General features: G+C 37.8%; 1 protein-coding gene across 11 annotated transcripts in view; it reads left to right on the plus strand.

Moving 5' to 3' along the window:
• The window catches only part of NUMB (numb homolog (Drosophila)), a 163,754-nt gene that overhangs the window by 115,436 nt on the left and 20,598 nt on the right, over positions 1–27,720 (plus strand). For 7 of the 11 annotated variants that reach the window (XR_826694.1, XM_010855785.1, XM_010855792.1 and 4 more), the window contains 2 exons: positions 7,668–7,742; positions 12,103–12,135. Coding sequence is in view for 9 of the 11 variants with exons in the window: in XM_010855785.1 (XP_010854087.1) it covers positions 7,668–7,742; positions 12,103–12,135 (108 nt within the window). In the remaining 2 variants the exon portion in view is untranslated. Of the gene's footprint in view, positions 1–7,667; positions 7,743–12,102; positions 12,136–27,720 lie in introns of those variants that run through there. The other 4 variants (XM_010855790.1, XM_010855793.1, XM_010855791.1 and 1 more) reach the window with 2 other exon arrangements.

Genomic DNA, 27,720 nt, shown 5'->3' on the forward strand with positions numbered 1-27,720 from the left:
AGTAGTGATCTTTCTAAATTGTAAATATAGTTATGTCACTTTCCTGCTTCCTGTGCTTCAGTGGCTCTGTTATAAAATCCTGGAGAGGCATCTAGGCTTTTGTAAAAGTGTACATTTTTAAGCCAAACTACCTGAATTTGTGTTTGATCTATGCCAGTTATTATTAATTGTGTGATCTCTCTTAAAAATTACTTACCCTTTGATGAATGGATAAAGAAGATGTGGTATGTATATACAATGGAATATTAGCCATAAAAAAGAATGAAATAGGGACTTCCCTGGTTGGCCCATTGGCTAAGACTCCACATTCCCAATGCAAGGGGCCTAGGTTTGATCCCTTGTCAAGGAACTAGATCCCACGTGCCACAAATAAGAGTTCATGTGCTGCAAGTAAGACCTGGTGCAGCCAAATTAAAAAGAAAGAAAGAAAGAGAAATTACCTGTTGACATAATGGATAAGAATCCGCCTGCCAGTGTAGGAGGCACAGGTTCAATCCCTGATCCAGGAAGAGCCCAAATGCCTTGGAGCAACTCAGCCTGTATGCCACAACTTCTGAAGCCTATGTGCTGTAACATCTGAAGCCTGCAAGCATGGAGCCTGTGTTCCTCAGCAAGAGAAGCCACTGTGATGAGAAGCCCTTGCACTTCAGTGGAGAGTAGCACCCACTCACTGCAACTGAAGAAAGCCCGTGCACAGCAATGAAGACCCAGCACAGCCATAAATAAATAAAGAATGAAATAAAGCCATTGGCAGCAACATGGATGGACCTGGAGATTATCACACTAAGTAAGCCAGAAAGAAAAAGACAAATAACATTATATTGCTTATATATGGAATCTTTAAAAACAAATTTTTTTTTTAATGAACTTATGTATCAAACAGAAGTAGAAGCACAGATATAGGTAACAAATTTACAGTTACCAAAGGGGAAAGTGGGTCCAGGATAAATTAGGAGTTTGGGATTGACATATATACACTACTATATATTAATATAAAAAAGTTAACCAACAAGGACCTGCTGTATAGCACAGAGAACTATGCTAAGTATTTTGTAATAACCTATGAGGGAGAAGAATCTGAAAAAGAGTCTATGTGTGTGTGATGTGTATGCGTGCACGTGCACGCACTAAGTCACTTCAGTTGTGTCCGACTCTGTGTGACCCCATGGACTGCAGCCCGCCAGGCTCTATGGGCTTCTCCAGGCAAGAATACTAGAGTGGGTTGCCATGCCCTCTTCCTGGGATCTTGCTGACCCAGGGATCAAACCGGCATCTCTTACATCTAACCTGTATTGGCAGGCAGATTCTTTACCATTAGTGGCACCTGGGAAGCTGGGAGGCCAGGAAACCCCCATATGTATGTGTGTGCGTGTGTGTGTGTGTGTAAATTGAATCACTTTGTACTGCACCTGAAACAGTTTAAATCAACTATATGTCAATAAAAAAATTTAAAAAGAAATTACTTAACCTCTCTGTGCCTCAGTTTTTTCATTTATAAAATGAGAACTTGAATTAGTATAGGTTATGAAAATTAAGTTAGGGCTTCCCAGGTAGTGCTCGTGGTAAAGAACCCACCTGCCAATGCAGGAGATGTAAGAGACGTGGGTTCAATCCCTGGGTCGGGAAGATCCCCTGAAGGAGGTCACAGCAATCCACTCCGGTATTCTTGCCGGAGAATCCCATGGACAGAGGAACCTGATGGGATACAGTCCATGGGGTAGTAAAGAGTCGGACAGGACTGAAGTGACTTAGCACACGTGAAAATTAAATGAGTAGATACATTATATGAAAAACACACCACTAGCACATAGTGCTGCTGCTGCTGCTAAGTCGCTTCAGTCGTGTCCGACTCTGTGCGACCCCATAGAGGGCAGTCCACCAGGCTTCCCGTCCCAGGGATTCTCCAGGCAAGAACACTGGAGTGGGTTGCCATTTCCTTCTCCAATGCATGAAAGTGAAAAGTGAAAGTGAAGTCGCTCAGTCGTGTCCGACTCTTAGCGACCCCATGGACTGCAGCCTACCAGGCTCCTCCGTCCATGGGATTTTCTAGGCAAGAGTACTGGAGTGGGGTGCCATCGCCTTCTCCGAGCACATAGTGAGTACACAATAAATATTTGCTGCTGCTCTTGGTGTTATTGGTTAGATAACAACTGAATGTTGAAGTTTTTAATCTGAATTTCTTGGGTGTTTTCCTTAATTAATTTTTCTTTGAAACACTGCAAGTTAAATATCTTCTCTTGAAAAGGAGTCAAGTTTTTGATAGATGTTTGGTGCCTGAGGACTTATGTATTGGTCATACCAACTTCTCTTAGCTGTAAAAATTCTATTTATCCCAGGAGATGAAATATTTTCTGTTGCTTACAATTTTACAGCTTGAGTGTGACAGTCTTCTGCATACTCAGTGTTTCATTTCAAAGCTGCTTCACACTGTAAAACTTAATGTTCAATCATTTTAATCTATTTTAAGCTTTAAATTTAAGTGATTAGATTTAACCCATATGCTTAGTTTAGTTTTTTTTTTTTTTTTTGGTTGTGCTGAGTGACTTGTAGGATCTTAGTTCTGCGACTGGGGATTGAACCCCAGCTCAGCAGTAAAAGCATGGAGTCCTAACCACCGGTATGCTGGGGAGTTCCCATATATACTTAGTTTAGATCAATTGTTCAAATGTAATTGTGCTCCAAATTTATACATAAAAAATAGTCCATTTTAATTTAGCTACTTCTTTTTGATTAAAGCCCCTGAACAAGGTTTGATGTATGTTGTGCACATCTGCATCCTTTATTTGCCTATAACATAGGCTATGTGTATGTGATAATGTGCCTTATAGCTTCTTATAAATTAATGACTGTCACTGTTTGTTAATGTTGAGAACTGCTGACTATGTAGTCTCTCACATCAGAGCTCTGCAATTCTCATGGATAACAGTATGAAAGCAGAGGGATAATTTACTTTTAAATTTTTTTTTTTTTCAAGAAAACGAAAAATGATGTAATTCATCCAAGAATGAAATTCTACACACTAGTTTTTCTAAGCTATATTTTTGTGAATAAAAGTCCCTGACTCAGAGGGAGTTTGGAAAAGGCATACAGACAAAGAAGTCGCAGTGTCAAATATTTTAGCCATTAAAGCATAAATCAGCTGCAGTTCTTCGGTGAGGTAGTGTCTCAGAGAGGAAAAGAGACATTTTTAATAATGTTTTTTTCAATTGGCATGTTTTTCTAATAGATAGAAGGCTGATTTCCATCTCCACATTTCTAAAATAGATTATGTGACTGAGTCAGTCCATGTGAGATACTTGTATTTTCTTCTTTTTACCAAGTCTTTTCATCAAGTCTTCCCTCCTTTCCCCCTCTCCCCGCCCCCTTGTCATAAATACCTGTATGTGACCAGTTGAGTTGATAAAGATGATAGAATAAAATCTTTTGGAAACACTTTGAAATTCTCTATTCATTTTTCCAAATTGGAAGGGAAGAGGTTAATAGTTATCATATGCAGATGACATGATGCTTTATATAGAAAACCCTAAAAAGTCCACACAGAACCTTTTAGAACTGATAAATGAGTTCAGCAAGGTGCAGGATGCAATATTAACATACAGAAATCTGTTCCATTTCTTTACACTAACAGTGAAATAGCAGAAAGAACAAGTTAAAAAAAAAAAAATCCTGCTTAAAATTGCATCAAAAAAGATAAAATACCTGGGAGTAAACCTGACCAAAGAGGTGAAAGACTTACATGCTGAGAACAGTAAAACATTGATAAAGGAAATTGAAGACAGTTCCAAGAAATAAAATGATATCCCATGCTCTTGGGTTGGAAGAATTAATATTGTTAAAATGGTCATACTACCCAAAGTAGTCTACAAATTTTGATGCAATTCCTATCAAATTACCTATGACATTTTAACAGAAGTGGAACACATACTCCTAAAACTTATGTGGAACCAGAGAAGACCCAGAATTGCCAAGGCAATCCTGAGGAAAAAGAACAAAGCTGGAGGCATTAACCATGACCCCCCTCCCAACTTCAGACAGTACTACAAAGCTACAGTAGTAATAGTTGTTTAACAGTAGTTAAAACAACATGGTATTGGCATAAAATCAGACATATGGATCAGTGGAACAGAATAGAGAGCCCAGAAATAAATGCGTACACCTATGGTCAATTAATCTTTGACAAAGGAGGCAAGAATATACATTGGAGAAAAGACAGTCTTTTCAGGAAGTGGTGTTAGGAAAGCTGGACAGCCACATATAAATCAGTGAAGTTAAAACACTCCCTCACACCACACACAAAAATAACTCAAACTCAAAATGTCCTAAAGACTTAAATATTAGACATGAGAACCATAAAACTCCTAGAAGAGAACATAAACAAGACATTCTCTGACATAAATCCTAGCGATATTCTCTTAGATCAGTCTCCCAGTGCAAAAGAAATAAAAACAAAAGTAAACAAATGGGACTTAATCAAACTTAGTAACTTTGGTACAGCTAAGGAGGCCATAGACAAAAGACAGCCTGTGGACTGGCAGAAAATACTTGCAAATGATATGACCAATGGGGGCTTAATTTCCACAATATATAAGCATTTCATACAGTGTAATATCAAAAAACAAACAACCCAGTCAGAGGGTGACTAGAAGACCTAAATAGACATTACTTCAAAGAAGACATACAGATGGCCAACAGGCACATTAAAAGATGCTCAACATTGCTGATTATTAGAGAAATGCAAATCAGAATTACAAAGAGGTATCCCTTCACAGCAGTCAGAAGGGCCATTATCAAAAAGCCTACAAATAATAAATGCTGACAAGGGTTTGGAGAAAAGGGAACCCTCCTACACTATTGGTGGTATTATAAATTGGTACAGCCACAATGGAAGTATGGTATTTCCTTAAATATGGAAGGAAGTATGGAGTTTCCTTAAAAAAAAAAAAAAAAACTAAAAATAAAATTACCATATGATCCAGCGATCACACTCCTGGGCTTATATCTGAGGAAAATTATAATTCCAGAAGATATATGCATGTACCTCTATGGCAGTCCAGCAGTTAAGACTGCACGCTTCCACTTAGTTCCATCCCTGGTTGAGGAACAAAGATCCCACAAGCTGTGTGGTGCAGCCAAAACATAAACATGCACACACATACACACAAAAGATACATGCACCAGCGTTCATAGCAGCTCTGTTTACAATAGTCAAGACATAGAAGCAACCTAAGTATCCATCAACAGATGAGTGGATAAAGGAGATGTGGTATATATACACACACACAATGGAATATCACTCAGCCATAAGAAAGAATGAAATAATGTCATTTGCAGCAACATGAGTGGACCTAGAGATTATTATACTAAGTGAAGAAGTCAGAGTAGGGAAAGACAAATGTATGATGTCTCTTATATGTGGAATCTAAAAAAGATGATACAAATGAACTTGCAAAACAGAAACAAACTCAACAGACGTAAAATATGTACTTACAGTTACTAAATGGGAAAGGGGAAGGAAGGGATAAATCAGGAGTTGGACTAACAGATGCACACTACTGTATATAAAATAGATAACCAATAAGGACCTACTTATAGCACAGGGAGCTATATTCAATATCTTGTAATAACCTATAATAAAAAAGAATGAGGATGAATATATAAAATATATATAACTGAATATATTATTTGATTCACTTAAAAGTGAATCTTGCTGTTTTACGTTTATTCAAAATTACAGCAGTTACAATTATTTAGATATTTAAGTATTTTGCCTTTAGTTTATGATCTTTATGATTGATACCTCAGGTATTTTGTTACCTAAAGTCTAGCAGTTTCCTAAATTGATTTTAATTATGTAGGTTTTATGCATTCAGTCAGTATTGGAAAGATGGGAGTAAAAATGAAAAATTCAATATATGAGCATTGTAAGACTATTGTGGGTCAGGCTGCTTGGGTTTGAGCATTCACTGGCTGAATGGTTTTGAGCAAGTTACTTAAACTCTCTATGCATGTGTTCCCTAGGGCACTAGTTATTGTGCCCATGAATTGCTACTGTTTCACCTTCATCCAGGGCCAGATGGTGGGAGATTCAGGGAGAGGGTAAGAAAGCAGAAGTCGGGATTGGGGGTGTTGACGCCACCTTTCTGGAATCACAGTCTGTGAGAGGTGCGTGGCTCTTGCAGGTTTCCCTTGCTGCTCCCACTGACACCACCACAGGGTTTCCTGGGGATTGGGGTGTGAAAGAACAAAAATAAATAAATAAAGGGATGGGGATCCCTATACTTTTTGAGGATAAGGTATTCACATACCTGGTCCTTGAGCCAGAGATAGAGTGCTTTTCCCAGAGTTCTGACTGTGCCATAGGACTCCCTTTTGGATATCTGGCTGTGTTAAGTTCAAGCTGGAGGGACCAAAGGAGGGGGGAGGGGCATGGAAGGTAAACTCTCTGCCAATTCAGAAATACCTTGAATTCTGATGTTCTCTGATTTATCTTACACTCTTTACAGAGATCTCAGATAGGTGCTCCGTGCATTCTATTCTGGTTTTATGATTTCATTCAGAGCGTTGGACAGGATGCCGTGCTCTGCTAAGTCACTTCAGTCATGTCCAACTCTGTGCAGCCCTATAGACTGTAGCCCACCAGGCTCCTCTATCCATGGGATTCTCCAGGCAAGAATACTGGAGTGGGCTTCCGTTTCCTTCTCCAGGGGATCTTCCCAACTCAGGGATTGACAGTGAAGTCTCTCCTTCATTGACAGAGGGTTCTTTACCACCAGGGCCACCTGGGAAGCCAGGACAGGGTAAGACATGTCTACTCCCATCTTACCAGAACCAGACTCTAAATCTCCTTTTAAAAGAGCACTTGTGATATTGCCATCATCCATTGTACTTTTTAACCCAAGACTATTCCCATACTAAGATATAATTTGAATAATAATACTACCTTGCAAAAAAAAGGCGTTTTTTAGCTCTCCATTGTCTCTGGGGTTCAGTACAGACTCATTTCAGTATTCAAGTTTCATAGCTGCATATACCTCATATTCTTGCCAGATGAGGAATACTTGCTGATGTAATTATTATACTATTCCACACCTATAGCTTTTGTTTAATTCTCCCTGCCTAAAATAGTTTTCCAGCCTTTCCCATATGGCTTCTTCAAGTTCTATACAGATTTTAAAGCTCAAATGTACTGTCTTAAACTTTTAGTTTTCAGCCCTCTTATTATTAGCTTCCCATAAAAAGAGTATGTGATCTCTTCAGGCCTTGAATAGCTGTTGTTTTCCTTTGTACCTTTTCAGTATATACACACACACATGCTTTGTTTTAGGATTATTTTTTATGTCTAGAGATAAACAGTGTCTAGCACAAGCTTTTATGCCTCAGATTCACTAGATTCAGGTAACATTTACCTGAATGTTTACCTGACATTTACCTTTCCTTATCATGTTCTTTTTCACCTACTCCCCTTTAACAACTCTTTGAGACCTTTATTCTAAATCTCATTCATATGAGGACACGATAAGTAAAGTCACATTATCTTAACTATTGTGTAATGCTATGAGTTTCTTGAGTGGAATTTTAGTATTCAATTTTCTACCACATAATGCCTACCATATAGTAGCTACTTAGTAAACACAGCAATATCCCTAACTCTTATCTTCTTTCTACAGTACCTTGGGCATGTAGAAGTTGATGAATCAAGAGGAATGCACATCTGTGAAGATGCTGTAAAAAGACTGAAAGCTGTATGTATTTGATGGTTGCCAGTGTTGATCTGTATGCTATAAACACTTTCTCAAAAGATTTTGCTCAGTAAATTTCAGGGATTCATTGTCCAGTAAGAACAGTGTTTCTTCTAAGGCAAAAGATGTGTGCTCATTAATAAAGAGCATTTCACGTTGTCCATCCAAAGATGTAAGTTTTAATGACCAGCTGCTTCAATGTAGGCCAGACATTATCTAAAAGATAGTTTTAATTCAGAACCCATGTTAAACTAGTGGTATGAACTCTTATAGATAACTAATATTCTAAAACCAGGGTAAAACTATTTCAGTCACTTAACCTAACTGTGATAACTGGGTTATAAATTAGTAATTTTAAATCTGTAGCAAACAGCTTTCCAGGAAAAAAAAAAAAAAAGTATAAAATAGAGATATCTGTTAATGGCCGGTGAGGTTTATTTGGGGGAGACTTCCTATCATTACTGCTATCCCCCAGTTTCCTTCTCTGTACTCCTCTAACATTAAGTATTTCCCTGCCTTTTGCACAAACTTCAGCATATTTGAAGTGGAGAGTCCTTTTCAAGGATCAATAATGTCTATTTTGCCTGTTACGCCATAGAATACATCCCAGGCATATGCCTGTGTGTTTAATAAAAGGAGTTCAGAGTTCATAAAGGTTCAGATTAAGGTGTTAATAGTTTTGAAGTTTGGATAGGTTTGAAGAATGTTTTTTGGATTCTGACAGCCCTTTTTACAACCTTCCTTTTCTCCAATGTGTGGCCTTTTCTGCCTTTGCTGTGAAAGCTTTAAGCATTACTTCTGCATGCCCTTGCCCCAGCAGCATTAAATACTTGTTGCTTTGGGTTTGCTGATATGCTAGGCTGCCACAAATTTGGCTACTAATGAATGAGTGCTTTTTTTTCCCCCTCAATTTGCTTAATCAAAACTTTTCCGCTTCTTGGTGTATTTTATATGACCTCTTATACATAATTGCTCAGTATAAAAGATATGAAATCAAGGAAGCAACCAACTCATCGAAGTGGATTGTGTTTTCCAGCAAATGTCTAAATCTATTATAGAAAGGAAAGGAGGAGAAAAATAACTGATTATGGTATGCAAAAAAACATTAAAAAAAATAACCCAGAACAATATACAGATATACATACCCTTTACCTCAGATTTTGGTTATTTAAATTCTTAAATGTTTGAATACCTTCTTAGTCTTATCTGTGCTCTTCATTTAATCATCATTAATGTTAAAGGAACTTCATAGTTTTATAAACTTGCCATGTCCACCTAAATATGGTCCCGAGTTAAATGCAGCCGCAGATAATACAGTTTTCAAAGAAACTTAAATTCAGTCTCTTATTTAACAAAATAGTTCTAAGTTCACTAAGAGAATAAGATTAAGAACACTTTTAAAGATTTTTAATTGAAGGATGATTGCTTTGCAAAGTTGTGTTGGTTTCTTCTGTATAGGAACGTGAATCAGCCATAAATATATATATATCCCCTCTTCCTTGAACGCTCTAGGTTGTCACAGAGCACCAGGCTGAGCTCTCTGTGTCAGTTTCCCATTTGTTAATACTCAGTGAAACTTCCCCTTCTACTAATACCCTTTCTAATGCTATATGGAAACGGTTGCAGAAAGTTGGAAGTCTTCAGATATTGTTCATCCTCAGATCATATCATGTTAGTCTGCAAAAATACATGATTTTTGTCTTTTCATGTTTTTACTACACAAATTTCTAGATGCCTTTTTTCCTCCTTTTACCAAACATTTATCTAACAAACATCTGTAATCTACTGTGCCAGATGCTTATATTGTGCCAAAAGCTGTGTCTGGGAGATGTGTTTATTTTCATAGATGATAAATACTCCTCTTAGAGTTTCAAATAAATGGAAGCAAACATAAAAATGTACAAATCTACAGACTGAAGAAGAAATAGCATATCTGGAACAAGTTTGAATGCCAAAAAGTTTTAAAATATAAAGAATTATGTAGCTCAAATGTACCAGTTAAATAGGAAAACAAACATCTTAAACCTATCACTCAAATGATTGTTGAACTAAAAATGTAATGTTCTAGTGTTTTTTAAATTTGTGGGAGAGTGAAGTAGCAGGATAATTTGCAAGTACAGTTTTTTTATTTTCCTTCCAAGTGATTTGTTAAAATTTAGGATTACTTTAACTTCAATTAGAAGTTATCAACATACTTTATATTCTCAAAGGAAAAGATATAATTAAACAAATACTTCTCAGAGACTAGATATGTTTAATTTTTTTTTACATTATATTCATAAAGTTAGGTACAGTGTTTTCAATTCATTTACTTTGTGGCATAATTTACTTAGCCACTTAGGGGTGTAGATTGTATAAGATAAATGAAAGAAAGGACTGTTGCCCATTTTCAGTGCCTTGATGACATAGTTGCAGAGTGAGGAGTACCAATTTTATAAAAAGCGTTTTGGGCCTTTGGTTATCTTGCTTGATACTGGTGCAAGAGGACCTTTTAAAATGTCTTTTCTTCCCATTGTCTCTGTAAATGTCTTTCGCACTCTGTCTTGGTTTTAGACTAGTTTCATTATACTACCAGTTTCTAATATGTTGGTTTTTTATTCACTATTTGATATATTTGTTTTAATATATGTTCTTGTTTTAGCAGGTAAAAGAATCATAATTGTTTTTTAAATTAGTTTTATTCTCTAATCTAATAACTGTCCTGATGCATTTTGCACGTCATCTTTTTTCATTAACATCTGAGGTCTTTTATAAAAAGAAGGCAAACTCCATGTTTAACAGGAGCTTTTCTGGGAGCTAAATTAAATATTAATGAATCTTCTTCTGGTACCTTCCTGTCCTTAAAGAATGGTGAATCTTTTAACATCGCCTGTACCTTTTAAAAGCTGGTGGTTACCTAAAAGTCTAACAAAGCTAGAGTCACCAAACTTGGCAGCAGAAATAAGCTTAGTCTTACTATGTAACTACCCACTTTCCTTATTATATTTCTAGCTTAAATTGAAAACATTTTGTGGAAATGTTTGATGCTGTTTGTGTTTTTCAAAACCTAGAGAAAAAAACTATTTAGTGTTTGAGAATATTGAATGAATTTATAAATTATCTGTTGTTGTTCAGTCGCGTCCGGCTCTTTGTGACCCTGTGGACTGCAGCATACCAGGCACCTCTGTCTTCCACGATCTCCCGAGTTTGCTTAGATTCATGTCCATTGAGTTGGTAATGCTATCTAGCCATACCATCCTCTTAGATAAATTATCTAAGAGAGTCAAATTTCTGTATAGTTGTCTTTTTCTAGGCATTTGTTCACTGTTAATAACAGTTTATAAAAGGCAAAGGCTTAAAGTATAGTTCAGCCAAAACTAAGAAATGTTAACATTAAGCTAGCTTGGGTGAACTAGAACTCATCTACTTTGCATAAATTCTTCAGACTTTACATGGTGGCCAGTTTGCAAAATTTGTATATGCTTAAAAAATTGTGCTGGGATCACAGACACTTGTCTCTTTTTTACCTACATATACTTATAACTGTCACTGCAAATTTCTTTATTCTAAAATAGAATTTTAAAAGAAAATACGACCATATTCCTCAGATTTCAGCTGTGGCTCACAGATGTGGTTTGGTTCTCAAATATATTCATTTTCTCAACTCCAATGAAAGCATTGGCCTTGTGTTCTTTATAGATGATTTATTCCGTGTTTGAAATCGAAAATATCTGTTAATTCCCTATGATTGCTGTGGAATTGATCAGCACATACATACATATAAATCAATCCTAATGCATTAGTAAGAATTCTCTAAGTGACATCTTTAACTCAAAAAGAAAAAGTCTTAACAAGGATCCTCGCTGCACACTTATAATTTAAGTGTAGCATTTTTTAATGTTACTGTGTGATCATTTGAGTGTGGACTGGTTTTTTAATTGGTGACTTCCACATATTCGACCACTGATTTTAAATTGAAAAATGTACATCTACCAATATATTTACCACTTACTATTATGAAAGTTTTAATGCAAATCTCACCAAATCTGTATGTCATAATCTTTTTCTCTGCTGCCAAATTTGAATAATCTGTTTTAAACGTCAAAAGAGAATGCTAAAGTAACTAGTTGCTCTGCATGAATACAGGTTCTGATATCTTCTCTTTCTGTGGATTCTTAGGCCGTACAGTATGTTTCCCTGCATTTTCATGCACCCTTCCTTTTTCCCTGTCACTCCTGGTATGGATAACTCTTTAAAACTCTCACTTCCTCCCCTTCTCCTACTTTGCCCTTCACCTACCCTCTGTGTGTGCTTATTGCTGTGAAACCCTGGGACATTAAGCCCATACAATAATAGCGCTCGACTTGTCCCCCTGTTCCTCCAGGAAAGGAAGTTCTTCAAAGGCTTCTTTGGAAAAGTAAGTTTGATGCCACATTCGTGCCTTGCTTTATAAGGAGTTACACCCCTAGTATAGCATTCATGTATTTTTTAAAAAGAAGTACAGCTTTGGTTTCTTTATAATACAGGAATTGATTTGATGGAATATGGAAATTAATGAATCTGGAAGCTGCTGTCTATGATATTACCTGTGTGTTTGTTGATACTAAATCTGATAATTCCTAGGAAAGTCCAATAAATAAATCAAGTAGGTTAAAAAATAATTGCTTCCTGAAAACTAGGTGTTTAAATAAATTTGATTTAGCAAAGTTGTTCGTATTAGAATATTTTTGAACAAGTAGGCTTTACTTAGTGCTCAATATTGACAGAGAAGTAGGAAGAAATACTAAATTCAAGTGAAAATTAAATGTATCCTAAATTTTACATTTATTGCTGTTACTTTTTTTCAATTTAAGTTAAATTTCAGGTGAAGTAAGTAAAGTATGTGAACTTATCTTTGGGAATCCTGTGGTTTTTAACCTGGGATGGTAACTTAAGAAAAACTATCTTAATTAGTAGTCTCTCAAATGTATGTCATATGTGTAATGTTCTTTATGTAGGTGCTTTTTAGTTTTGTTTTTGTTTTTAAATTTTTTTTCTATTTTTTTCTTTTTGGCTGCACCCAGCAGTATGTGGGAACTTCATTCCCTGGGCAGGGATTGAACCTGGGCCCTCTGCAGTGGAAACATAGAGGCTTAACCACTGGGCCACGGGGGAAGTCCCATGTAGGTGCTTTTTAAAGAATGATTGTTCAGTGTTCAGATTTCCTTATAATGTGTAGGGTGACAATACAAAAATAGATAAATACATTTCTAACATTTTTGTGTCTAAGCTTATTGTTTAGTTTTTTTTTTAAATTAATTTATTTTAATTGGAGGCTAATTACTTTACAATATTGTATTGGTTTTGCCATATATCAAACATGAATCCGCCATGGGTGTACACGTGTTCCCCATCCTGAACCCCTCTCCCACCTCCCTTCCTGTACCATCCCTCTGGGTCATCCCAGTGCACCAGCCCCAAGCATCCTATATCCTGCATCAAACCTGTATTGTTTAGTTTTGAGTAAGTGCCACAAAATAGCATCCTGTATCCTGCATCGAACCTGTATTGTTTAGTTTTGAGTAAGTGCCACAAAATAATAATTCAGACTGAGACAGTATAAAAAAACTACTGTCATTTTTATAACTCAGTGTACATTACTAAAAGTTTATGTGTTTATGTGATATAAAATATAAAAATCCCATCACAGTTAATTTTTCACTGGGTGGTTTTGTTACTTTAAAGAATTTTTTTTTTTTCTTTTTGGCCACACCACATGGCATGCCGCACTTAGTTCCCTGACCAGGGATCAAACCTGTGCCCCCTACAGTGGTAGCTTGGAGTCTTAACTGCTGGCTTGCCAGGGAAGTCCCTAAGAAGGCCAGTTTTTTAAAATGATTAGTTTCCATTTCCTTCTCAGTTAAGTATTTTAGTTGTAACTCTTTTTATCCCCTCCACATGTTCTGGTTTAAGTTGGGCTTCCCTGGTGGCTCAGATGGTAAAGAATCTGCCTCCAGTGCAGGAGACCTGGGTTAGATCCCTGGGTCAGGCAGATCCCTGGAGAAGGGAATGGCTAACCACTCCAGTATTCTTGCCTGGAGAATTCCATGGACAGAGGAGCCTGGCATGCTCCATGAGGTCACCAAAAGTTGGACACAACTGAGCAACACTTCCACTTCACTTCTGGTTTAAGCTACCATTATACTAAAGTAAACAAGTTTGAAGGATTTTAGATTGAATGGTTTATTCAGTAACTGCTGTCAGTCTGAAATACAAAGTCATGTAGTGTATCCACACATGTCACAGTAAAACTTTAGTAGATATTTTGAGCCTGAATCAGATTAACAGGTCCGTAGAATGAGAATCACATTAACAGGTCCATAGACAGTGGGATCTATAACTAGAAAGAATTAATCCTGTAGACACTTGGACACTTATAAATAGGCATCCTGATTGTTAAGCAAATTTTTTGATGGAGAATTTTTTCTTTTCCAAATATAATTTCTCAAAGCAATTTCACATGAACCCAATTAAAATATAATTTTAAGTATTTTCTAAGTGATCAGTTTTTAATGTATCTACTGTGGTAAAGCAGTCTTATCTATGAATGCTGCTGCTGCCAAGTTGCTTCAGTCGTGTCCGACTCTGTGCAACCCCATAGACGGCAGCCTACCGGGCTCCCCTGTCCCTGGGATTCTCCAGGCAAGAACACTGGAGTGGGTTGCCATTTCCTTCTCCAATGCATGAAAGTGAAAAGTGAAAGTGAAGTCGCTCAGTCATGTCCAACTCTTAGCGACCCCATGGACTGCAGCCCACCAGGCTCCTCCGTCCATGGGATTTTCCATGCAAGAATACTGGAGTGGGGTGCCATTGCTTTCTCTGTATGAATGCTAGGATGTAGAAAATATTAATATGGTTTATAAAAAAATATGTTAAAGTGTGTTTTTTTAGAAGGTTATAGCATCATATTAAAGAACAAAAATAGCTATCACGTGAGAATCAGTTCCCAGGTGACAATATTCATTGCTGTGTATAATGAGGTCATTGTGCATTTAATGTCACTGAACTGGGTCACACCATGCTTCTTAGCTATTTTCACTGCATTTTGCTATATCGCAAATTTAATATGGTATGAGAAAGAAAACTATGAATTATCTCACTTAATCCTTACAGTAACCCTGAAATTATTATTTTCTCCTGTCTTACAGTGAGAAAACTGAAGTCTACAGAGGGTTAAATGACCTGCCTGAATTCACAGATACAATAAGTGGTAGAGTCTAGATTTGAACCCAGATAATCTGATTTCAGAGTCTATATTGTTAAATCACTTTGCTCTACAATCACTCTATTTCTAGATTATTTACAAGCAAAGTTTAAGAGATTTAACCTTATAAAGATGTTAGTAAATAAAGAGCATCCTAAAACTCATTTTATTTTCTACCTTTCTTCTTTAAAGGTAGCAATTTAATTTTGGATTTTTGTCTCTGGTCAATTTACTTTATTATTAAAGCTTTGAAGAATCTTTTCCAGTGGTTCAAATAGCATTTTATTTATCTAGAGATGTTTAAATCATACTAGTGAGATTTTCTTAAAAGATACTAATCTGTCCCATAATGTGAACAAATATGACCCTTAGAATTCTTTTTCTTTTTTAAAAATTTTACTTATTTTTTAATTGAAGGATAACTGCTTTACAGAATTTTGTTGTTTCCTGTCAAACTGACCTTAGAATTCTTTTTATTTTTCAGCTTTATTGAGATATAATCGACATACAGCAATGTATGTTTAAGGTGTACAGCATAATGATTCGAGTTCATATGTCATGAAATAGTTACTAAGATAAGTTTAGTGATCCTCTCCATCTCATAGAGATACAATGCAGAATTCTTACGTTATTGTGGGGAGAATTATTTTTATGGCCAGCCAGTTCATTCTTTTTTTTTTCCCAGGCAGTTCAGTCTTACACACAATTTTTTTTTTAGTTACAGTTAACTCATTCAAAGAGTTTGGAAGCCAAGGTGGGGGAAAGCATCACCCATAATCTTTCCAGAAATTTATGTGTAAATGAAAATTTTTCTTGAATTTGGAGCCTTTTATACTTTTCAAGTTGCCATCATTTAACTCACTTTCAACACTAATCTACAAGTCGTCTGGTGAAAGGGATTTGGTTTGTTGAGTTTGCTCAGTCATTTGTGTTTTGATGAAAGCTAAAAATGAAGAATCTCATAGAACAGTATGTTAGGGAGTTTTTATCTAGTGCAACTCCTCATAAATTTTGATACTTTCTTAGCCTTCATGTTATGTATGTTTTAATGGTCCAACAGTTATCAAGAGTTTCCACCTAACATATTTGCATAACAGTAGATGGGTGAACGGAGAAGGCAATGGCACCCCACTCCAGTACTCTTGCCTGGGAAATCCCATGGACGGAGGAGCCTGGTGGGCTGCAGTCCATGGGCTCACTAAGAGTTGGACACGACTGAGTGACTTCACTTTCACTTTTCACTTTCACGCATTGGAGAAGGAAATGGCAACCCACTCCAGGGTTCTTGCCTGGAGAATCCCAGGGACTTGGGAGCTTGGTGGGCTGCCATCTGTGGGGTCGCATAGAGTCGGACATGACTGAAGCGACTTAGCAGCAGCAGATGGGTGAAAGAATTATTAGCCCTGATGAATTATTAGTTCTCCTGATGACGAGGAGAACTGCTGCTGCTTTTCCCTTAGTTGTCCTGGACCTGAATACTCTGCCCTGTTCCTGTCAGGGGCCTGACCTCCCTGTTCCTCCATCTAATGGAAGCAGTACTTTCAGAAGCTTTATTAATGAGTAACAGATAAACCTGGGTGTCTTACAGGTCTGTGTTATTAACCCATTGTAAGATTACATACATCTTAAAACGGGGAAAAAAAACCTAAGACTCTGAAATATCTTTTTCTAAACTTAGCTACGTTAAATTGCTCATTATTTTAAGAAAGCCAAGAATATTCTCAACTTTTTAGAAAGTACTATATACAGCTCCTAGTGTATTTGGCTGTACTCGGCAAATGTTTTATTAATATTAGTAAGCAATTACATGGCCCTTAACATTTGAAAAGGATCTTAAATTTTAATGTATTTGAGGAAACTCATGAGCTAAATAAATCTGTATTACCATTTTACGAGGAACTCACTGAACATAAAGATATAAAATGTTTTTAGGCCACCCTGTTAGGTCTCTTTTTAAAGCCATTGTATTAGAAAAACTCAGTTCAATCTGCCTCCTGTTAGTCTTTGTCCTGTGTATCTCTTTACTGCTGACACAAAACACTTTACTTTTAGTCACCGAATGTATAGAGATTTTTTTTTCCCCCTACACCAAGCAATTATCTGTGACACCAGCTGAGACACTACAGTTTAACTCAGTTCTAATCCTGTCTACTTGGAGATAGTGTCAGACAGATTTAAGGATTCAATCTCATAAGACTGGTCCCACCTACTTCAGATGCCAATTGCAGGTAGTCGGTCCCCAGGTTACTTGTAATAACCTCTGTCTCTGACTACAAATTGGAGGTTCCCATGACCTCCTCCTCAGGTTTCATTAATTTGCTAGAACAGCTCACAGAACTCAAGGAAAGAGTTACATTTACCAGTTTATTAAAGGACATGGTAAAGGATACTGACGAAGAGCCAGATGGAGACATACGTACGGCAAAGCCTGGGAGTGCCCCAAGGGCAAGAGCTTCTGTCCCTGTGAAATCGGAGTATGTCACCTTCTCATGTGCATGTGTTTGCCAACCTGGAAGCTCTCGGAACCTTGCATTATTAGGATTTTGTGGTGGCTTCCTCGTGTAGACATGATAGATTATTAATTCCAATTCCATCTCCTCTTCCTTTTTAGAGGATGGAGGAATAAGACTGAAAATCCTAAGCTTATGACTTGGTGGTTCTGGTGACAAGTTCTTACCAGGAGCCCACCCAGGATTGTATCATTGAACAAAAGATGCTCCTAGTGTTCTTAGCACTTAGGAATTTACAAGGGTTTTAGGAGCCTTGTGTCAGGGATGGGATCAGAGAACAAATGTCAGGACAAGAGATGCTCTTTGTGTTCTTGTTGCTTGGGGAATTTCAAGAGCTCTGTGCCAGGAACCAGGGGCAAATACCAGTGTATATTTTCTAGTATCTCACAGCCATCTACTTGTATTTATAGAGAGCTTTATACTTAGTGATGTGTTTTGACCTACTTTCTAACTTGCTACTCAAAACAGTTCAGTGAATTAGACATGATAGTTGATGAAACTACATTTTACAAATGAATAAACAAGCTCAAAGAGGTTACCCAGCTAGTAGTAAATGGTAGTGCCTACCCTGAAACCAAGGTTTTCTGAAACGTAGTGCCGCATGCCTTCTGCCCAGTGTTGGTCTCTGCTTTCGTCAAGAGGCTTTCATTACAGTGAATGGAAAAATGTCAGATGCAGGGGACACTAGACTGCTCAAGGGCCTGAATGCTTCCCACAAATGTACATTGTATGGCCTGCACACAGTTCATAAATTTAAATTAGTTGCCAGTATTTCAAACATTGAAAGCTTTCAGATTGAAACTATTATATCTATTTTAGGAATGGCAGATCTGGCAAAACAGCTAACTTTGTATGCGGAGCTGAGTAGCTGTTATGCCCTTTGGTTGCCTGTTGCCACATCCCTGTAGCTCCCTGTTGTCCTCACTGTCTGCTTCACTCATTTTGTTACCTGCTTTTAACCCTGTGGGGATTTGAGTCTGTGAACTCCTCCCTAGGCTATTATTTAATTTGGGGGAGGGGGTTAACCACTTCTAACTGTATAAAAATCACCAAAAATATTGTAGTATCTGTTATAACAGATATTGTTAATGTACTGCCAAATATATATTTTTTTCAAGTTTTTATGCTGTTACAATTGTTAAATGGCATCATTAGAAATGGTTATGTTTTAGAGAATACATAGTTGAAAAGTAGCACATGGTTATATTGGTTGCAACTAATTCGCAAGAGTAAAACATTTAAATGGTATTCATGACCACGTTAAGTCAGTGTGCTCACATCTACATTCTATTTAGATTTCCTGTGTTTTTTCCTTAATGGCAGATTGTACTTAGACCACTCTGGGTCCTTTCCTCTACAAGTGAGGGAGTATCTACTGCCTCTTTCCTTTTCTTCCTTTCTGCTTTTTAAATTCCCATGCCCTTTCTTCTATAAAATTTACCCTCTCTCATATCTTATTAAATGCACCTTTTAGGGTTTGTTTTTGAAGTGCAATATAACACATTTCTAAAGAAGGAAAAATAAAAAGACAATCCCAGGAGTCATTAGAATATTTCCATTGATCCTTGGTTTCAGTATTTCCTGTAACATGATCAACTAATATGTCAAATGGCCTGGCCACTGATCTTTTCTAGACTGAAAAAAAAAACCAACTCATTAACCTTTGAAGTTGTTTTTTTTAATTTGTATTCATAAGTAGTCAGTGGTTCTCAAGTCCAAAGTCACAGTTAGTGTCTAAAACATACTAGGAACTGTTCTAGGCTACCCAGATCAACGATGAGCAAGATGGTCTCCATTTATTTAGTCCAGTTTATTCTCACTTTCAGATGACTATTTGGCTATGCTTTCCTTTTCCTTAAATCTCCAGAATTTCTTACTCTGTTCTCTCTTTCAGTTGATGACCTTGCTTCCTACCTCACTGAACAGATAGAATCAGCTGGAAGAGAACTCTCAGACACAACACCATATCTTCTCACCTACATGCATCTGTGCACATATATTCTATTTTCCCTCCTATTCAAGGGATAAGCTATCTGTGTTCCTAGCTGAGGCCAGCTCCTCCACAAAATTCTTATTCCAGCTCTTCAGTATCGCTATCCCTCATCGTCCATAATCAGTTTTTCTTTCTCTAGTGGATTGTCCATTAGCATGAAAATAAACCTTCTTTTTAAACGGAGGTTTCTTCTTGGTGCCTTCAGTTTCTTCTCTCCTTTCCTCTCTTGAACACTCTATCAGACTTTTACCCTCACCACTTGTCAAGTCATCTGTATTATTATTCCAGTGGTTCTATTTACTCAACCTATCAACAGCATTTGACATAGCCCATCCCTCCCACTCCTTGAAACACTATTCGTTTGGAGTTAAGGAGTCATACTGTCTTCATTTTCCCTTATATTGCTGCCTACTTCTCAGTCTGTGGACTCCACCTATGCTTGTCCCTTGATGATCTCATCCAGTGTCATGGATTTAAATACCATCTCTATGCTGATGATTTTGAAGTTTCTATCTCCAGACATCTCCAATAAATTCCAGAGTGGTATTTCCATCTTAGAAACAGTATAGCATAGGGGTCAAGGACAGACTGGGGATCTGGATTCAGTTCAGTTCAGTTGCTCAGTTGTGTCTGACTCTTTGCGACCCCATGAACTGCAGCACGCCAGGCCTCCCTGTCCATCACCAACTCCCTGAGTTCACTCAAACTCCTGTCCATCGAGTCGGTGATACCATCCAGCCATCTCATCCTCTGTCATCCCCTTCTCCTCCTGCCCCCAATCCCTCCCACCATCAGTCTTTTCCAATGAGTCAACTCTTCGCATGAGGTGGCCAAAGTACTGGAGTTTCAGCTTTAGCATCAGTCCTTCCAGTGAACACCCAGGACTGATCTCCTTTAGAATGGACTGGTTGGATCTCCTTGCAGTCCAAGGGACTCTCAAGAGTCTTCTCCAACACCACAGTTCAAAAGCATCAATTCTTCGGTGCTCAGCTTTCTTCACAGTCCAACTCTCACATCCATACATGACCACTGGAAAAACCTTAGCCTTGACTAGATGGACCTTTGTTGGCAAAGTAATGTCTCTGCTTTTGAATATGCTGTCTAGGTTGGTCATAACTTTCCTTCCAAGGAGTAAGCATCTTTTAATTTCATGGCTGCAATCACCATCTGCAATGATTTTGGAGCCCCCCAAAATAAAGTCTGACACTGTTTACCCATCTATTTCCCGTGAAGTGATGGGACCAGATACCATGATCTTCGTTTTCTGAATGTTGAACTTTAAGCCAACTTTTTCACTTTCCTCTTTCACTTTCATCAAGAGGCTTTTTAGTTCCTCTTCACTTTCTGCCATAAGGGTGGTGTCATCTGCATATCTGAGGTTATTGATATTTCTCCTGGCAGTCTTGATTCCAGCTTGTGCTTCCTCCAGCCCAGCGTTTCTCATGTACTCTGCATATAAGTTAAATAAGCAGGGTGGCAGTATTCAGCCTTGACGTACTCCTTTTCATATTTGGAACCAGTCTGTTCTTCCATGTCCAGTTCTAACTGTTGCTTCCTGACCTGCATACAGGTTTCTCAAGAGGCAGGTCAGGTGGTCTGGTATTCCCATCTCTTGAAGAATTTTCCACAGTTTACTGTGATCCACACAGTCAAAGGCTTTGGCATAGTCAATCAAGCAGAAATAGATGTTTTTCTCGAACTCTTTTGCTGGTGGGAGGGATTGGGGGCAGGAGGAGATGGGGATGACAGAGGATGAGATGGCTGGATGGCATCACCGACTCGATGATCCAGCAGATGTTGGCAATTGATCTCTGGTTCCTCTTCCTTTTCTAAAACCAGCTTGAACATCTGGAAGTTCACGGTTCACGTATTGCTGAAGCCTGGCTTAGAAAATTTTGAGCATTACTTTAGTAGCGTGTGAGATGAGTGCAATTGTGCAGTAGTTTGAGCGTTCTTTGGCATTGCCTTTCTTTGGGATTAGAATGAAAACTGCCCTTTTCCAGTCCTGTGGCCACTGCTGAGTTTTCCAAATTTGCTGGCATATTGAGTGTAGCACTTTCACAGCATCATCTTTCAGGATTTGAAATAGCTCCACTGGAATTCTGTCACCTCCCCTAGCTTTGTTCATAGTGATGCTTTCTAAGGCCCACTAGACTTCACATTCCAGGATGTCTGGCTCTAGGTGAGTGATCACACCATCGTGATTATCTGGGTCGTGAAGACCTTTTTTGTACAGTTGTTCTGTGTATTCTTGCCGTCTCTTCTTAATATCTTCTGCTTCTATTAGGTCCATACCATTTCTGACCTTTATCGAGCCCATCTTTGCATGAAATGTTCCCTTGGTATCTCTATTTTTCTTGAAGAGATCTCTAGTCTTTCCCATTCTGTTGTTTTCCACTATTTCTTTGCCTTGATCGCTGAGGAAGGCTTTCTTATCTCTCCTTGCTATTCTTTGGAACTCTGCATTCAGATGTGTATATCTTTCCTTTTCTCCTTTGCTTTTCGCTTCTCTTCTCTTCATAGCTATTTGTAAGGCCTCCTCAGACAGCCATTTTGCTTTTTTGCATTTCTTTTCCATGGGGATGGTCTTGATCCCTGTCTCCTGTACAATGTCACAAACCTCCGTCCATAGTTCATCAGGCACTCTATCTATCAGATCTAGTCCCTTAAATCTATTTCTTACTTCCACTGTATAATCATAAGGGATTTGATTTAGGTCATACCTGAATGGTCTAGTGGTTTTCCCTACTTACTTCAATTTAAGTCTGAATTTGGCAACAAGGAGTTCATTATCTGAGTCACAGTCAGCTCCTGGTCTTGTTTTTGCTGACTGTATAGAGCTTCTCCATCTTTGGCTGCAAAGAATATAATCAATCTGATTTCGGTGTTGACCATCTGGTGATGTCCATGTGTGTATTTAATCCTGGCTCAGCTGCTTATTAGTTTTATGACCTTGGGAGATGTTTTTAACCATTTTATACCTCAGCTTCCCCATCTATTACCAAAAAAAGAGGGGGGGGATAATACTAATTCTAACTTCATGTGATTGTTCTGAAGATTAAATTAGTAAATACAAGCCAAGTGTACAGAATAGCTTGCTATATGAACAAGTGTCAGTATCATTAGCATCAAACATTTCACCCTAAGGCATTTCATATTAATGTGTCACAAACCAAATTCTAAACTCTTCCACAGACTGCTCTTCCCTAGTCTTTCCCATCCCAGTCCCTCTGCTTTAGCAACAAATCCTGGATCTGATCTTGACTTCTTCCTCTTTTACCTTATATCATCCTGTCAGCAGTTCCTGTCTGACTACCTCCACCACTACCCTGGTCCATGCCAGCTCCTCTGCTTACCTGAATCATTGCATTAATGTTCTACTCAGTCTGCTTTCATCATTATTCCTCTGTCATCTGTTCTCAAGATATCAGTCTGAGTGATCTTTTTAAGACAGATCTGATTGTTTCCCTACAGCAGTTGGTCCTCCAGTAGCTTTCTGACCTACCCAGAGTAAAAACCAAAGTCTTCTGGGCCTAGTGGGCCAGTACATGAATTCCCTCTGTCCCTTTTCCTATCTTCTCCTATTCTTGCTTCCTCTGTTTCAGCCGTACTAGCCTCCCTGCTCTTCCTTGAGTATACCAGGTATGCTTCCACTTCAGGACCTTTGCACTTGCCATAACCTCTAATCTGGAACACTCATCATCCAGATATGTGTGTGGCTCACTTCCTCATCTCTTCCCATTCTTTGCTTAAAAGCCCCATTTTCACTGAGGCAGTCACTGAGAGAACCTTATTTTAAATTTCAAGTACCACCTTCTTCCATATATAAACACTCACTGTTCCCCTTCCTAGTTTTATTTTCCTCTGATAGAAGTTATCACCATCTTTCGTAGCATCAGTTCAGTTCAGTCGCTCAGTCGTGTCGACTCTTTGTGACCCCATGGACTACAGCACACCAGCCTTCCCTGTCCATCACCAACTCCCAGAGCTTACTCAAACTCATGCATTTTACTAATTTGGTTTTTAAGTTCTTCCTCACTAAAACATAAGCTTTCTGTGGACAGACCTGTTTTGTTCCTGGCTGAGTCTTTAATGCCTAGAATAGTATGTGGTCCATGATGGCTACTCCAACGTGTCTGAGTGAGTGAATGTCAGATGCACCGCTTGCAAGTTCACCCTGTAGTAAAACCAGACAGGTTTTAAAAAAAGTTAGCAAATTGTGTAACAATAACAAGTACTGCTGGAGCAGAGAGGGAGAATGAATGCGAGAGATTGTGTTCAAGGCTTCTGAGAGGGGATGATACTTAAGGTTGAGACTTAAGACTATGAGTTCCAGTTACACTAAGAGGAGAAAGGCATAGAAGGAGCAGCATTAACAGCCACTGGGGTGAGGAGATCATTCATTCATTCACCCTAGGTATATATGAAAGGAGACAGAAGGTAAGACCTAAGTCTATGGTAAAGATGACCACGGTGGTGGGGGTCTTTCACTGTGAGAAGAGGTGTAATGAATTTGGTTTCAGACAGGTTGAATTTTAGGTCCCTGTGGAATTTCCACTTTTTCTATTATATACGTTTGAAATATGAACTTAATACTAGAATAATTTCTGTTCTAGGTTCCTTCTTCCCCTCAAAAAGTGATTTGGCATACTGGAAGAGCTCAATTGCCTCAAAAAATCTGTTTTGTTGTTTGGTTCATGACATTGTATCATCCTTATTTTTTCCTGAAAGCCTTTAAAGGCCCTTCTCACTTAAGAAAGTGCAAGATAAAAGTTACTGTATTTTTAATAAAGCAGCCATTGGAGATAGTACCAGTCTCAAATTCTATAGAAAGTTGTGTTTTTCTTTACTGCTCTTTCCTTTGAAGATACATACTGTATCTTGGAATTTTAAGACAAAATTTGTTCATTACACAGTCTGTTCAGAAATTAAATGTCATCTAATAGATTTGAAGGCCCTTCTCAGATTTTTTTTTAAAAAGAAGTTGTCTTGTTCACTCTGTATTACAAGGCACTCTGTGCCATGGTTGCCTTTTAATATGTTATTACACCATAATGACTGGGTTATCTCTGTGTGTAGGTGTGGCAGAAAGACTGACCAGAGATTCTTTACATACTGGGTACCCTTGAAGACCTCTTTGGTGTGTAGCAGAAAGAGCTCTGCACAGTAGAATGGCATATCACTGTTGCTCAGAAAGAGTGACTTGCTGTAATCTTCCTGCCCAAACTGGCCTTGTTTGCTGCTGTTGCTTCTTAACATTTCATAGCTAAGCCAAATTACGCTTCTGTGTGTCTTTATAGCATTCCTTTGCTTTGGCTTACATTAGAACACCTTTTGCTCTTATCGTATTCTCAGCACAATTGTTTTGCCCCCAATATTACTTCTATTTATGTTGATTAATTGCATGTTCTTATCTCAGTGTTTGCCTTGGGAATCACAGAACTTTAGAGTTGGACTGCACCTGAGTTCAGGTCTCAGTTAATGTAATAATTTATATATATAATATTATATATTATACTATAATAAACTAGTGGGATATAAGGATATTTGTTTTAAAAAATAGAAAAGAAAAAGAATTCAGGAGCAATTCCAAACAGATCTAATATTTCAATATAATGAATTGTCCTTCCAAAACCCTTTTATAAAGTTGTATTGTTACAAATCCATGTCCATTTGTTTACATATTGTCTGGCTGCTTTTGTGCAGCAAGGCAGACTTGAGTAGATGACACAGACTATATGGCCTGCAAAGCTGTAGTTATTTGGTATCTGGTCCTTCACAGAAAGTTTCCTAATCTGTGATTTAAACAGTTTAGAAACTTAATTTTCCAACTGGAAATCTGAAGTATTCCCCCAAATAACAACAATATGTATAACAAAAGAGTGACTGTAAGAACCTGTCAACATCCTGAGAACCCTACCAACTTATGATCTCCGTCCTTGAAAAAAACTTTCTGAAGTGGTATTTACTTAAAAAAAACAGCAGGCAGCTGGACATAAGTAGGTAGATGGCAGTTCTTTATTGTAATTAGTTATTTCATTGCTTTTTATTATGAGTAGCTTTGATATTTAGGAGAAAATGATCTTACAGTGTACTGAGCTTATTTAGTTACTATTTCCATATCATTTTTGCAACCAGTTTGTGTTTCTTCACTAGTAATTTCATGTTAAGATTACTTGTACATTTCTCTTACTTGCAAGTTCAAGTTTCCTGACTTAGTAATTTGTAATCAATTGATTTCCTGCTGTCCTTTTCTCCAATGTCAGAGTCTGCTTAATTTCTGTACTGGTTTGTATCTACCTGTAATAAAAGATGTTTAAGGGAAATGTTAGTTTTAAAATTCTGAATTGGATATTTAGAGAGTTGAGTGGTTACTTGAAATTATTCTTAATTTGACATTTTTCACTCATAGGATAGCCTGATCCTTCTTAGATTTCACCAATTTAAATTCTCAGTTACTGAAGTTCTGTTCATATTAGACCCATTTTCTCTGCTTGAATAATAAACAGGTTTCTCTTTTCTATAAAATTGTATTTTTTTATGCACTGACACTAGTCAGTGTGAATTCTACCTATTACCTTGAAATTATCATTAAAATAGAAAGCACTGGAACCATGGTGATAAAATAATTCTTAATTGTCATATATACATTACCCCTATCACATTTTTACTAGTGTCTGAAGTATTATGTAGTCTTTTTACGGGTTGTGTATGTAACTAAGATGTATGCGTATTCTACATTTCGTACTTACTCTGGGTTATCTCTTTTTTCAGTCCTGTGGTTAGCTAATTTTAACCTTATCTCCTAAGGTAATTTGCTTAAGTAGACAGTTTCAGGGCAAACAAAAGGAAAACTTTCATTTTCTCTCTGTGACTTTCATCATTTTCTAAAGAGTGATTAGGAATCTTAGTTTATATTACCAGAATGAAAAACTCTAAAAAGTTGACGGATAGTTTAGAAGCACTGCTACTATAGAGTTTGTGAGAGGAAGTTTGGACTTAATTTCAGCTGCAGGTGTGTCTTTGAGTATTAATATCTTAGTCCCTTATTGAAGTAATCATAATGTGGCAAACTGTACTGGCATCCAAGAACTGGCACTTAGATGTATGAACAAGTGGAAAAATTCATATTATCTGTTTTCATCCCGTTTAGAGTAGTCAGAAACTATGAAATATGACAAATACAGTGCTTCACTGATGCATTTAGTACAACACTGTAAAGATTAAAGACACCTCAAAAAGCAGAGATATTTTCATAGAAGTCTAATTGGGCCAAGAAAATATTTCCTTGTGTGTGATAAGGAGACTAAATAGGGAGCAGTCCTGTTCTAAAATGATCTTTTAGTTTTCCCACCTTCAGTCTCCCAACTTTGAAGTAGTTCTGTCTCTTGCATCAGATGCTGCACACTGTAGGCTACTGTTGCACAATGAACATATTGATAAAATTGAAGATTCAGATTTCTTGCACAGGATTCTCAGTACCGTTTGGCAGCCTTATATATCACTGATTTAACTGTCTCCTCTTTCCTATAGCAGATATTTAGCAAATTTATCCCTTCAACAAATATTTCTTAAACTCCTGCTCTGTACCATGCATTGTTCTAAGCTCTAAAGATACAGCAGTGAACAATAAGTATGAAAAAAAACCTTGCCTTCATGGAGCTTACCTTCCAGCAAAATAGTAAATACTACCCAGTTCAGTTCAGTCGCTCAGTCATGTCCGACTCTTTGCAACCCCATGAATCGCAGCACGCCAGGCCTCCCTGTCCATCACCAACTCCTGGAGTTCACTCAAACTCATGTCCCTCGAGTCGGTGATGCCATCCAACCATCTCATCCTCTGTCATCCCCTTCTCCTCCTGCCCCCAATCCCTCCTGCATCAGTCTTTTCCAGTGAGTCAACTCTTCACATGAGGTGGCCAAAGTACTGGGGTTTCAGCTTCAGCATCATTCCTTCCAATGAACACCCAGGATTGATCTCCTTTAGAATGGACTGGTTGGATCTCCTTGCAGTCCAAGGGACTCTCAAGAGTCTTCTCCAACACCACAGTTCAAAAGCATCAATTCTTCGGTGCTCAGCTTTCTTCACAGTCCAACTCTCACATCCATACATGACTACCGGAAAAACCATAGCCTTGACTAGATGGACCTTTGTTGGCAAAGTAATGTCTCTGCTTTTGAATATGCTGTCTAGGTTGGTCATAACTTTCCTTCCAAGGAGTAAGCGTCTTTTAATTTCATAGCTGCAGTCACCAT

The sequence above is a fragment of the Bison bison genome, unplaced genomic scaffold (assembly GCF_000754665.1).
Source record: "Bison bison bison isolate TAMUID 2011002044 unplaced genomic scaffold, Bison_UMD1.0 scf7180017864368, whole genome shotgun sequence".
Lineage (NCBI taxonomy): Eukaryota > Metazoa > Chordata > Mammalia > Artiodactyla > Bovidae > Bison > Bison bison.